The 13228-nt window shown below is 35.3% G+C and overlaps 1 protein-coding gene across 3 annotated transcripts in view; it reads left to right on the top strand.

Moving 5' to 3' along the window:
• Positions 1 to 12365, top strand: part of GALNT13 (polypeptide N-acetylgalactosaminyltransferase 13) — a 602015-nt gene extending 589650 nt beyond the window's left edge. For 2 of the 3 annotated variants that reach the window (XM_043894705.1, XM_043894704.1), the window contains exons 13-14: positions 8034 to 8230; positions 11993 to 12125. In XM_043894705.1, coding sequence (XP_043750640.1) covers positions 8034 to 8222 — 189 coding nt within the window. In that variant the 3' untranslated portion in view covers positions 8223 to 8230; positions 11993 to 12125. Of the gene's footprint in view, positions 1 to 8033; positions 8231 to 11992 lie in introns of all 3 variants that reach the window. The other variant, XM_043894707.1, reaches the window with a different exon arrangement.
• Positions 12366 to 13228: the final 863 nt, after the last annotated feature.

The raw sequence follows: 13228 nt of genomic DNA, 5'->3' as shown, positions 1-13228 counted from the left end.
CTATGAATCCAGGCAAATTGGGAGTGGTCAAACAGGAGATGGCAAGAGTGAATGTCAACATTCTAGGAATCAGCGAACTAAGATGGACTGGAATGGGTGAATTTAACTCAGATGACCATTATATCTGCTAATGTGGGCAGGAATCCCTTAGAAGAAATGGAGTAGCCATCATAGTCAACAAAAGAGTCCAAAATACAGGACTTGGATGCAATCTCAAAAACGACAGAATGATCTCTGTTCGTTTCCAAGGCAAACCATTCAATATCATGGTAATCCAAGCCTATGCCCGGACCAGTAATGCTGAAGAAGCTGAAGTTGAATGGTTCTATGGATAACTACAAGACCTTCTAGAACTAACACCCAAAAGAGATATCCTTTTCATTATAGGGGACTGGAGTGCAAAAGTAGGAAGTTAAGAAACACCAAAAGTAACAGGCAAATTTGGCCTTGGAGTACAGAATGAAGCAGGACAAAGGCTAATAGAGTTCTGCCAAGAGAACACACTGGTCATAGCAAACACCCTCTTCTAAAAACACAAGAGAAGACCCTACACATGGCCATCACCAATGGTCAACACCGAAATCAGACTGATTATATTCTTTGCAGCAAAAGATGGAGACACTCTATACAGTCAGCAAAAACAAGGCCGGGAGCTGACTGTGGCTCAGATCATGAACTCCTTATTGCCAAATTCAGACTTAAATGGAAGAAAGTGGGGAAAACCACTAGACCATTCAGTTATGACCTAAATCAAATCTCTTATGACTATATAGTAGAAGTGAGAAATAGATTCAAGGGATTAGATCTGATAGAGTGCCTGATGAATTATGGGAGGATCATGACATTGTACAGGAAACAGGAATCAAGACCATCCCCAGGAAAAAGAAATGCAAAAAAAGCAAAATGGCTGTCTGAGGAGGGCTTACAAATAGCTGAGAAAAGAAGAGAAGCTAAAGGCAAAGGAGTAAAGGAAAGATATACCCATTTGAATGCAGAGTTCCAAAGAATAGCAAGGAGAAATAAGAAAGCCTTCCTCAGTGATCAATGCAAAGAAATAAAGAAAACAATAGAATGGTAAAGACTAGAGATCTCTTCAAGAAAATGAAAAAATAAAATAAAATAAATTAAAAAAAAAATGAGAGATACCAAGGGAACATTTCAAGCAAAGATGGGCTCAATAAAGGACAGAAATGGTATGGATCTAACAGAAGCAGAGATATTAAGAAGAGGTGGCAAGAATATACAAAAGAACTGTACAAAAAAGATCTTCACGACCTAGATAATCACGATGGTGTGATCACTCACACTTACCTAGAGCCAGACATCCTGGAATGTGAAGTCAAGTGGGCCATAGGAAGTATCACTACGAACAAAGCTTGTGGAGGTGATGGAATTCCAGTTGAGCTATTTCAAATCCTGAAAGATGATGCTGTGAAAGTGCTGCACTCAATATGTCAGCAAATTTGGAAAACTCAGCAGTGGCCACAGGACTGGAAAAGGTCAGTTTTCATTCCAATCCCAAAGAAAGGCAATGCCAAAGAAAGCTTAAACTGCTGCACAACTGCACTCATCTCACACACTAGTAAAGTAATGCTCAAATTCTCCAAGCCAGGCTTCAGCAATACGTGAACTGTGAACTTCCAGATGTTCAAGCTGGTTTTAGAAAAGGCAGAGGAACCAGAGGTCAAATTGCCAACATCCGCTGAATCGAAAAAGTGAGAGTTTCAGAAAAACATCTATTTCTGCTTTATACTATGCCAAAGCCTTTGATTGTGTGGATCACAATAAACTGTGGAAAATTCTGAAAGAGATGGGAATACCAGACCACCTGACCTGCCTCTTGAGGAACCTGTATGCAGGTCAAGAAGCAATAGTTAGAACTGGACATGGAACAACAGACTGGTTCCAAATAGGAAAAGGAGTACATCAAAGGTTTATATTGTCACCCTGCTTATTTAACTTATATGTAGAATACATCATGAGAAACGCTGGGCTGGAAGAAGCACAAGCTGGAATCAAGATTGCCAGGAGAAATATCAATAACATCAGATATGCAGATGACACCACCCTTATGGCAGAAAGTGAAGAAGAACTAGAGAGCCTCTTGATGAAAGTGAAAGAGGAGAGTGAAAAAGTTGGCTTAGAGCTCAACATTCAGAAAGCTAAGATCATGGCATCCGGTCCCATCACTTCATGGCAAATAGATGGGGAAACAGTGGAAACAGTGGCTGACTTTACTTTTCTGGGCTCCAAAATCACTGCAGATGGTGATTGCAGCCATGAAATTAAAAGACACTTACTCCTTGGAAGGAAAGTTATGACCAACCTAGACAGCATATTAAAAAGCAGAGACATTACTTTGTCAAAAAGGTCCGTCTAGTCAAGGCTATGGTTTTTCCAGTGATCATGTATGGATCTGAGAGTGGGACTATAAAGAAAGCTGAGCACTGAAGAATTGATGCTTTTAAACTGTGGTGTTGGAGAAGACTCTTGAGAGTCCCTTGGACTGCAAGGAGATCCAACCAGTCCATCCTAAAGCAAATCAGTCCTGGGTGTTCACTGGAAAGACTGATGTTGAAGCTGAAACTCATACTTTGGCCACCTGATGCAAAGAGATGACTCATTTGAAAAGACCATGATGCTGGGAAAGATTGAGGGCAGGAGGAGAAAGGTATGACAGAGGATGAGATGGTTGGATGGCATCACCGACTCGATGGACATGGGTTTGGGTGGACTCTGGGAGTTGGTGATGGACATGGAGGCCTGGCGTGCTGCGGTTCATGGGGTCACAAGGAGTCGGACACAACTGAGCGACTGAACTGATGAACTGACTGACAGAAATAATGCACTGCCTTTTTGGAATTTCAGCTTTGAAAGAAATCACTGATTTTATCTGTGTATAGTCTACAAAAACAGATGATTTCTGTAAATAAACTGAAATACAATATTTAATGTTTATAATTACCTTTTCAATTTTAGGTTTATGATCACTTTAGTCTACAAAATAGTCTCAACCATTGCTAGCCAAAGTGTAATTCCAGGACTAGTAACATCACCTGGGAACTTGTTAGAAATTAGGTATGTGAGAGATCACTCTAAACACACTACATCAGAACCTATATTTTAACAAAATCCCCAAGTCATTTACAGAGATGTTAAAGAGTTTGAGAAGGAAAAGTCTAGACAGTTGACAAACATCTGGTTATCTTTCTTAGTCTTTTTATAGGCACTATTGAAAAATATTGCAAAACTAGGAAAAACAATAAATAAATACATTTTAGAAAATGACAAGGCTTTCAACCAGTGGAAAGTGGTTAAATGCCCTTGCTATTTCTCTAAGTCTTAATAAATGGCTATGATGGGCAAATTTATTCTTTGACAAACCTATGAGGTGGTGCACTTTCAAAGCAGAATAAAGTTTGATGGAGTTCACGATTATAGAGCTGAAATATACCTTAAAGTTCTCTCCTTCTAGCATTTATCAGAAGAAAGCTAAAGCAGAGAAATTATACCACCAGCAGATTTAGGTCCTAATAAAGTAATCAAAGGGCTTCCCTGGTGGCTCAGATGGTAAAGAATCGGCCAGCAACGCTGGAGACCTAGGTTCAATCCCTGGGTTGAGAAGATCCCCTGGAGGAGTGCATGGGAACCCGCTCCAGTATTCTTGCCTGGAGAATCTCCATGAACAGAGGAGCCTGGAGGGCTACGGTCCATGGGGTCACAAAGAGTCAGACATGACTGAGCGACTAAGCACAGCACAGCTAAGTAATCAAAGAAAGCTAGTTATCAGCACAACTGTGAATCTCACAGTGTGAACAACTGAACTATTCCATCACCTTATCTTCCATAGTCATTTCAATCTTATAAAAGCAAGTCACAGGTGGAACTGGTCAGATATACAGAGAAAAACTGAAACGGTATCATAAAGCCTCAAAACGTTGAGTGTATCCAGCTGCTTTGGTTTGTTTACTTCTTAAGTGACTGGGGGGAAAGACAGAGAAGAAAAGTTTTTCTGAGTGTCTAATTTTATCAATTGTCTCACGCAATTCTTACAACAGTCCTTAAGCTATTATTATTTGTATTTTTCACATCAATAAAACAAAGCTTAGTGCAGTTTAAATTCCTTACCTAAATGTGTACAGCCCAAGTTTCTGGCACTAAGTTCAGCAATCTTTCCACTACACTACACTGCTTCCTGACTGATGTTCTTGACACAGGCCGGGACCTGAGACCCTTTGCTGCAGTGGTGTAATAATGCCTGCACCTAGACAAATGTCTCCTCCAGCTACAAATTACAAAGAAACTGTAAGAGACTAGAAACAATTGCATGCATTCATAGCTGGGGCAAATTATAGACCACAAACCCAACGGCCACCTCTGAACAGCCAGGAACAAAAGCACACCCTTACCCTTACCCCATGTAAGGAAAAAGCTCACCCCATCCCCCAGGAGGTCACAGAAGAGAGTGAAAACAAGTAACTGTTTTTCTTTCTCCCTCTCTGGTGGGGGGATCTTTATATGAGATGAAGATAGGGGTGTGTCCAAGGGTCAGGCTAGAGGGGTGGCTTAGGTGTTTTGCCCACCCCTTTGATGGTATTATGCAGGGGGCATGCTTAGTGCCCTGCCTTTGCTCCCTGTTTTTTGGTCTTTTTGTATCTTTTTGTTCATAATTTACTCCAACTGCTCATGTATGCAGTTCTATTTTTAGCTCCTTAATCTGTAGCTCGGAAATGTTTGTCCAGGTGCAAGCACTGCAGCAAAGGGTCCCAGGTCCCAGCATGTCTGGATCTGATAAGCTAACTGTACAGTATTACAAATGAAAGAACTAGTTAAATATTATCAATTATTTTGGTACCAAATTGTATTCACACAGAATTCCTTCTTTCCTAAATAATGGAAAAGATGTACTGCAGTAAATATTGTCTGTTTAGATAAATGGTAAGTCATAACACTACTTTGTCAATATGGTCTAATTGTTTACAAATTTTAGCCATACATATTCATAATATATTAATATCTAATCATTTCATGTTTTATTTGAATGAAACTAAAGCAAATGTTGGTAATAAATACACATCTTTGGCCAACTTTGATTTGAATTATAGAGTCTCCCACTTTCTTTACTAAATATTTCTTAAACAGCACAACCATGAAATTAATTCAGTACCACTTTATACCTGGCCAGATGTGTTCATTTTGGGGGCAACCGAAGCATCAACAAGCACAACTGAAAGACCCCCACCTGGTCCAGAACTCTTGAATACATTACTTGAACACTTTGGTGTAATAAAAGCCCACTGCCACAAAGTTAAAAGAAAAAAGACGAAATTTCATCTCCCTGAAATATTTTTAAGATTACTGTTATAGAGGTCTGTCATCCATCCATTCTCTTATTCAGGTTTTGTTATATTATCCTATTTCGTGGCAACTGTGCCAATCCATTTGAAATGTACATTTTACTGCAATAAGTGCACATAGCAGCATTTCTTTTTGAACATCCAGGCTGCTACATACAGTGTGAGAATCTAATTTTAGAACAGAACACTTATGTTCCACAAACACTGTGCAACAAAGGAAAAAAGGGAACAAAATATGATGCTAAAAATAAGTCTTGTGTCTCATGCGACAGAGCAAACTGAATGAGAAAATACTTGTGAATTTGATATCCATCTGTATCAAATGTTTCCCAGAGTCACAATATCAGGAATTTTCTTTAGTAGGTTAAATATGTGGGATGATATTTACTCAAATCACAGAAGCTTATATTTAGATTTTTAACAACTCCTCTTTTATTTATCTTTATCAGAAAGCAGGTAAATGGGAATATAATTTCCAGGTAAGTCATCTATAGTTGCCAACGCAAGCAATTCTCTGAGTAGCATTCCTAATAAAAATAGTGGCTTGATTTACTTTTTGAAGGCTGTGTATATCAGACAAGTATTAAATTTCCATAGTTCTACTGACCCATAGCTGTGATTTATGTATTATTAGAAACAATTAGTGAATAGGAATTCAGTAGTTTAGTATTGTTTTTAGTTTTTGCTTACTAAATACACTTACAGACTTATTTAATACTCATATTCTATTCTAATAAGTGCACAGATCACCTTATTGGGAGATCATACTTAACATTTTGAATAAGAACTTTACTATATTAATACTTACATAATCATTATTCTGTACTTGATCAATAGGGGAAATCCTATTGCTTTTGCTACTAAATTAACTATAATAGTCCAAGTTTACTCTTATTTTATCATTATATACAGCAATAATTAATTTCATTTCAAACTTTTAGTATGGCATCTTTTAAACTGAGACCTGTATGACTGGTTTTTCAATCAACCATGCAGTCATTTCTATTTGTGCATTAAAATATTAAATTTTTTACTTAGTGCTTTTTAGTCCAAAGGTATAAAGGTATTACCTAATTTTATGATTCATATTTTGTCCCAAAATTGTTTCCCTAGCCTGTTTCCAATTGGCTTCCAGCTCTAATTGTATCTTTAAAGGGGTACAGTTGGAAATACTCCATGACACACCTTGTCTTAGATAGAAAAATTATGTTTAAAGACAGGAATTATTACTTTTCTTATGTATCTTAAAATAGTATGATTGAAATTTTATAAATCCTAGGAAATAATGTTCCATACTTTGGTAAAGAATAATTAAGTAATACTGTATTATAAACAAAAAACAATACTAGCTTAGGGTTCATATTTCCCTGTTCTAGTCAATATTTTAAATCATGCCATTCAAAATGATATTTGGCAGTATGCTGCTTGTCAGCCTGTATGTCATATTGCCTTCAAAACTGAGTTAATATGACAGTTTCCTAAAGTTGTCAGAGGCATTTGTAATAAATATGACAAGGGCTGGTATGCTTAAAAGGAGTATTTAAAAGAAAAAATGTATACCTAATATGAACATATCCACGGTCCTGTATAAAGAGCATAGGAAAAATAGAAATTAACCAATGAAGATGAAAAAGAAGTTATTTTAAATAAATATGAAAAACCACTAAATAACTATAAAAAGTCATTTCACATGTGTTTTTTGTCCATATCATTCTTTATCCTGTCCATATGTCAAGAAATATTTATAGTGGAAACACACAGTACTAATGCAGATGCAGCGAAACTGACACAAATACAGTATTCTGACATATAGTAAGCACAATAAAGCTGCTATTACAAAATAATTATTATAGATGTTTAATAGATTTTTTTATTTTGCTAATGCATATTAAAGTGTTCATACCTTTTGATCTTGGGATTTCACTTCTAAGAATCCTCTGTAAAGAAACGAGATACACGTGGAAAGAGATGTTCAGAGATGTTTATCCCGGCATTCCTCCTAGTAGCTCCAAACTGCATATCCCCAATGGGAGAGTTAAATGATTTTTGGCAAGTCTCCTTTGTAGAAATTATTTTTTAGGTTTTTTAATATTTAACTTTAAAAATGATGCCCATAATATAAAGTGAGGCCTATTTAACTAGATGAGCTCAATTACATAAAAGTGATAAAAATTACTAGAAAAAAATATTAACAATTGGTATCTCTTCTATACCGAATACTAAGAAAAAAATACTTGTTTTTTTCAAACAAATGAAAGCACTAAATGTCTTATGTGTTTTTTAAAATGAAAAATAACTTATCTCAAAAGGATTATTTCAGATTTCGAATTTCCTCTGGTTAAGGTTTTGTCTGAAGTACCTAGAGAAAAATAACTCATTTAATGCTAAGAGCATTTTATTGCTGGGAGGAACACTAAGCATGTAACATTTTCTATCCAAATTTAACTTTTGTCTCAAATGTTTCACCATTTGATCTCGGGCTCTTCTCCATATTCTCAGTCTTATCTTCAGATACTCCTACTGAAGGGATGTGGCTCAAAGTTCCATGAATGAAATTAGTGTGTTATGTGCCTTCCGTGTTTACCCAGTAGAAATTGTATATTGCTGAGAATGACTGATTTATTACTGCCTTTGTACTTGATTTTGTCATTATTCATTATTTTCTTTGTCAAACAGACCCACACTCTTCTTCACATAATCACCCAGTCCTGTCTCTCAGTAAGCAAAGTAGCTGATGGCTCCCAACAGCCCGCTGTGGAAATATGTAATGATAGCCCTTTGCAAAAATGGCTTCTAAGAAACTATACAAGAATGGAAATTTTTAGAAATATTTTTAAGAATTCTACTGATTACTTTCTCAAATAATTTTGGAGGTTTGTATTGCAGACTTTATAAAATTTTAGTGTTTTTGTTATGCTGTGTAATGAAATCTCAACTTACTTATTTAAAATGTGTTTTAAAAATTTGTATGTGTTATTTCTCCATGGAGCTATGTTTCATCTTTAGGTGCTCATTACTTTGGAGGCTGCATATATTAAGTGGTATTTGCTCATTATCAATAGGTATTTCCAGTTTTTTCCATATTTTAAATATACATAAGCATAAATGATGGAATTACAAAATGGCATATAAGCTCTTTTTAGGCTAACTCATACCCATGTCTATATGACAAGAGATTTTGTATTACAGCTGAAAAAATAAAAAATAAAAAAACTAACATAGCCAAAAATTATTTTTAGAAGGATGAAATTACTAAATTTTGTTAATTTTTATTCAGTTACATTGTGTGAGAATATAACATATCCTTTCTAAAGTTTACTATTTTAACTGGAAACTTAAATGCATTATTGAAGACTAATTCTCAAAAACTTTATGAAGTAAATTATTTCTAAGCACTTTCTGTGGTTACTTAAGTGATATAATAATAAAAGCTTTTAAGAACTGTACTTCCATTTCTGACTTGTGTGATTGTGAATATCTTCACAGTAGGCAATAATATAAACCATTATTCAAGTCAAAAAACTGGTATGGCATTCTTGTAAAGAGTACAAATATGTACCTGTCCTGGTTCTTGATTTTAAGGGGATTATTGTACTATAAACAAAACCTATCATATTGTCCAATTCTTCCCTATGTGAACACACAGGAAGTCAGGGAGTTAGTTGGTCTGGTTCAGATTAATAATAAAAGGTTGATAGAAGAAGACACAATTGAGCTTGGAATACTTGTGACAAGATTGGAAATGGAAGCATGGGGAGGAGAGGAGGAGAAAGGAGGGGTGTTGTTTAGATTAGGCTTACACTTGAGACAAGGGCATTCCAAACATGCATTGGAAAGCTGGCAAAGTCTGGACTTTTTGCACAAAGAGAACTTGTATACAAGACAATTTGCATTTATCATCTTCATTTGTTTTCAAAGAAACATTGGAAAGTGCAATGCCCATCAAGTGGTCTTCTCAGATTTAACTATTTAATCTTACAAGTCAACTTACAGAATGCAAGGGCAGAAACCACAACTTGCTTCTCTCAGACTCTGCAAAAGTTCCACAGCAGTTTATATACTCTTATGAGAGCAAGCTTCTCCACAGGTGATAGCCCTGAGCAAGGCCATGCGAGTCACATCAAGCGGTTGTAGAAAACTACCCTGGTGTAATAGCTTATGCCTCAAAGGAGACAGTATCTCTAACAGCTGCCCAAAACCCAAGGGAATATGCAAAAGTACACTTTGCACTTAGAAAAGTCCACTACTTGGCTTCCTGTCAGGTATTATAATGCAGTTTATCAGATGAAGATGCAGTAAATCAATCAAAGGTCATGTTCACCATAACTATGCCTTTAAACATATTATAGTTAACAATTTTACCCTTATCGGGTTGGCAGGAGATCACAGACAGTTGACTACAGGTCAGATATTTTAAGCAGTAGGGAAAACAGCATTTATATATATATACAGTAAGTATATATAGTACGTATAATTACACACATATATAGTTAAGTATAACTAAGCATCTGAAGGAATCTAAGTCTTCAGAATGATTTAGTAGCTTGCCCAAATCTTCATAGCTAGTAACTTGGGGAGCAGAAATTCACATTTATGGCTATCTAACCCTACCTAAAATGACTGATCTTTCTACCCCACTACACTGAAAAGGAGAATACTTTCCTTGGTCGGTTGTTATCTTAACAGCAGTAGCTTTTGACTACCAATGAATTCCTTCAAAAAAATTTTTTAAAGAATACTAATGTTTTAGAAATTATCATTATATGTGTAGTTGACAATACATATTCAATCTAATCCTTAAAGTCATATACATGTTTTTTAAAAGGATCTAATAGAAGCATACAAGGGTAAGTGGCTTTTTTGGAAAAGGACATATATACACAAAGGACCTCAGGTATGTAACAAAAATGAAAAACATTTTGTTGATTTTTAACTAGAATTTTCTAAAAACGATGTTTCTGTTTTGTATCTTTTTTCAATCTGGCTGTTGGTTCATAAACCAACAACATAATTTCTGGCATTATAAGCATAAATCAGCTATCTTCTTGCCTATCTTTGGCCATTTCTTCTTTTGTCTGTTTTTCAGTATAACTGGCCTTCATGTATTGAAAAGAGCAACAACAAAGGCCAAAGTTTTCAAATCTTCTTCACATCTAATAGCCTTGCTCTTTTAATTTCCTGCTTGTTGTCTATTAAGCATCCTTTACCACAAGCTTATTTTCCATTCTATCTTTTCTCAGGACAGTGCAGTCCAGGGTGTTGGGAGCCCTAATCCAAAACAAATTGTAACTGTCTAGGCAGTGTTTCTCTCCCACTTTTGTCTGTGTGCGCATACCCCCTGCATTTTTTATCTTCCAACTTTCAATATAATATCAAAAGCCCGTACTAAGTTGCTTCAGTCGTGTCTGACTATGTGACCCTATGGACTGTAGCCTACCAGGCTCCTCTGTCTATGGGATTCTCAGGACAAGAATACTGGAGTGGGCTGCCATGCCCTCTTCAAGGGGATCTTCCTGACGCAGGGATTGAATCCACGTCTCTTATGTCTCCTGCATTGACACTTTACCAGTTTACCACTAGCACCACTAGTGAAGACAATCAAGAGTCCACCCCCCCAAAAAAAAAGTATTTGTCTCCCTTTAATTTTGGTAATTTGCAACAAAAGTATACGGCATGTTTTTTTCAAGATATATTTCCGAATCACCTTCCATATTCAAACATACCTCTTCTGGCCGGGAAGTTTTTCATATAGTATGGTTCTAGACCAACTGAGCAGAACAGTATATGATATTGTATATAATCAGTGCATAAATTATTATGTATGTAAAGCCATGTGTTCTTAAAATGTTTATCTGAAAAGCTCAAAAATATGATGTCAAAATGTAAATATGGACTCAAAAGAGATGCAATGACTGGTTAACATGATGAAATTACTGGAATTACATTTTAGCATTTGGGTACTGAGAAGACGCTTCTTAATAAATATTATTATGAAAATATATAGATATAATATTTTAAAATATATGTCCATCACATATTTATTTGATGTTGGTATTTAAGATCCCTAAAAAGGTACAGTAAATATGATGATCACACTATCAAGTAAGACAGATCTTTGTTGCCATGATAATTACTCTCCTACAATGAATGTCTCACAATCACAGATACTATGGCTAATACAGTATTTTGAAATGGGAACATCTCTTCAAGTTTTGAGTCCCAGCAGTGACATCTCTTTGCATGTTTGCCAAATGGTTACTAAATAACACATGCCTAAGAAAACTAAGATTCTGTAAAAGATTGTTAATATTTTCACTCTTCAACTGAACTCTGAATTCACAAATAGGTTATTTGCAAAGGAGTCTGAATTCTTAGCAGTGCATGATAAATATCAGCCAACTTCTTTAACCATCTGCAAATAAAGGTGTATTAGACAATGATGAAATCATAACAATGAAAGTTGTATAATAATTAACTCAGAGCCACCTGTGCACAGTTCCTTTTACAAACATCATCACAATGTTTATACCAAAAAAAAAAATCATACAGGATATTTTAAAGAGTAGATTTAATCTGATGAGCTAGTGCAGTTTAAGATAAAACATGTTGCACTGATTATTGGTTATCTTTTACAGAGACTCACCTTGAGACATGTTAACAGTAATCAATGTCTAGATGAACCTTCTGAAGAAGACAAAATGGTGCCTACCATGCAGGACTGTAGTGGAACCAGATCTCAACAGTGGCTGCTAAGGAACATGACTCTGGGGGCCTGAAGACCATTTCCCCTAAGCCATGAAAGTGTCTACACTTATGTTTTTCCATTATTTCAATTAGGGGAAAATATTAACTTTGTTGAATTGAAAGTTTTAAAAATCCTTTTAGTATTCTAAAACAGTTGTTTATAATTCATTTTTAGGAATGTTTGCTTACTTCCCTACTAAAATTTGTATCTGATTAAAAAGCACATAAAAAGAATAAATAACAGCAAACTGTTATTAAACATCAGAACAACGTGAAAAACAAATTGTGTTTGCTTTTAAAAAAAAAATTGCCATGATGTCACAGAATTAGTTTGGGGGTGGGGTTACTTTTATTTTTTTCTTATCATAATGTGGCGAGAGAGACAATGTAAATGCCTTACAAGGTAAATTCATTATGAAATTTTATAAACTCTGTTTCCACTGGACCTTCACGAAAACATGCCAATTTTCTGTCAACATCAAGTGCATATATTGAATTATTTCTGAGCAATGAAAATTCACCGTACAAAAATCAGCTCTAAATTTTGTACCAGGAAAAAAAATTAAGATATTGACATCTCATAAGGTCTTATTAAAACATCACAATTTAAACAAAAAAGAGAAGGAGAATATGAAAATTCAATTTAAAGTACATGAAATCAGAAGAAACCAGCTAGGGAGCAAAATGAAATTAAAAGGCAACAACTGAAACATTTGAAAAGATACTCTGTTAGGTTGCAATCACTTCTAAGGCAGGCTAAGTGTAACAATCAGCTTGGTCTCAGAATTGATGTGGAAAACTCAATCTTTAACCACTCAGTCTCATAAACTGTACAGTTCTTTTTCTCTTCAGACACTGTGACTTGTCTCCTAGGCTACAGAGAAGTGTAGGTAAAGGGTAGAATATTAGCCTTAATATTTAATTCTTAGGCATTTAGGGTTTTAGTTAAGTTACTAAGACCAACTTATTTTATATTAAAAAATAACGCATTAATATCAGAATTTCATTGCTCTGCCAGAATATCTAAAGTTTTAATCACTAGGAGAATGAATTCAATATATACTAATTAAACTTTTAATTGAAATGCTATGAATTATGTCTCAAGGAACACAATCATAATTAACCTA

This window comes from Cervus elaphus, chromosome 33 (assembly GCF_910594005.1).
Source record: "Cervus elaphus chromosome 33, mCerEla1.1, whole genome shotgun sequence".
In the NCBI taxonomy this organism is placed as follows: domain Eukaryota; kingdom Metazoa; phylum Chordata; class Mammalia; order Artiodactyla; family Cervidae; genus Cervus; species Cervus elaphus.
Note: the sequence above shows the minus strand (reverse complement) of the source record. Positions and strands in the feature narration are given on the sequence as shown.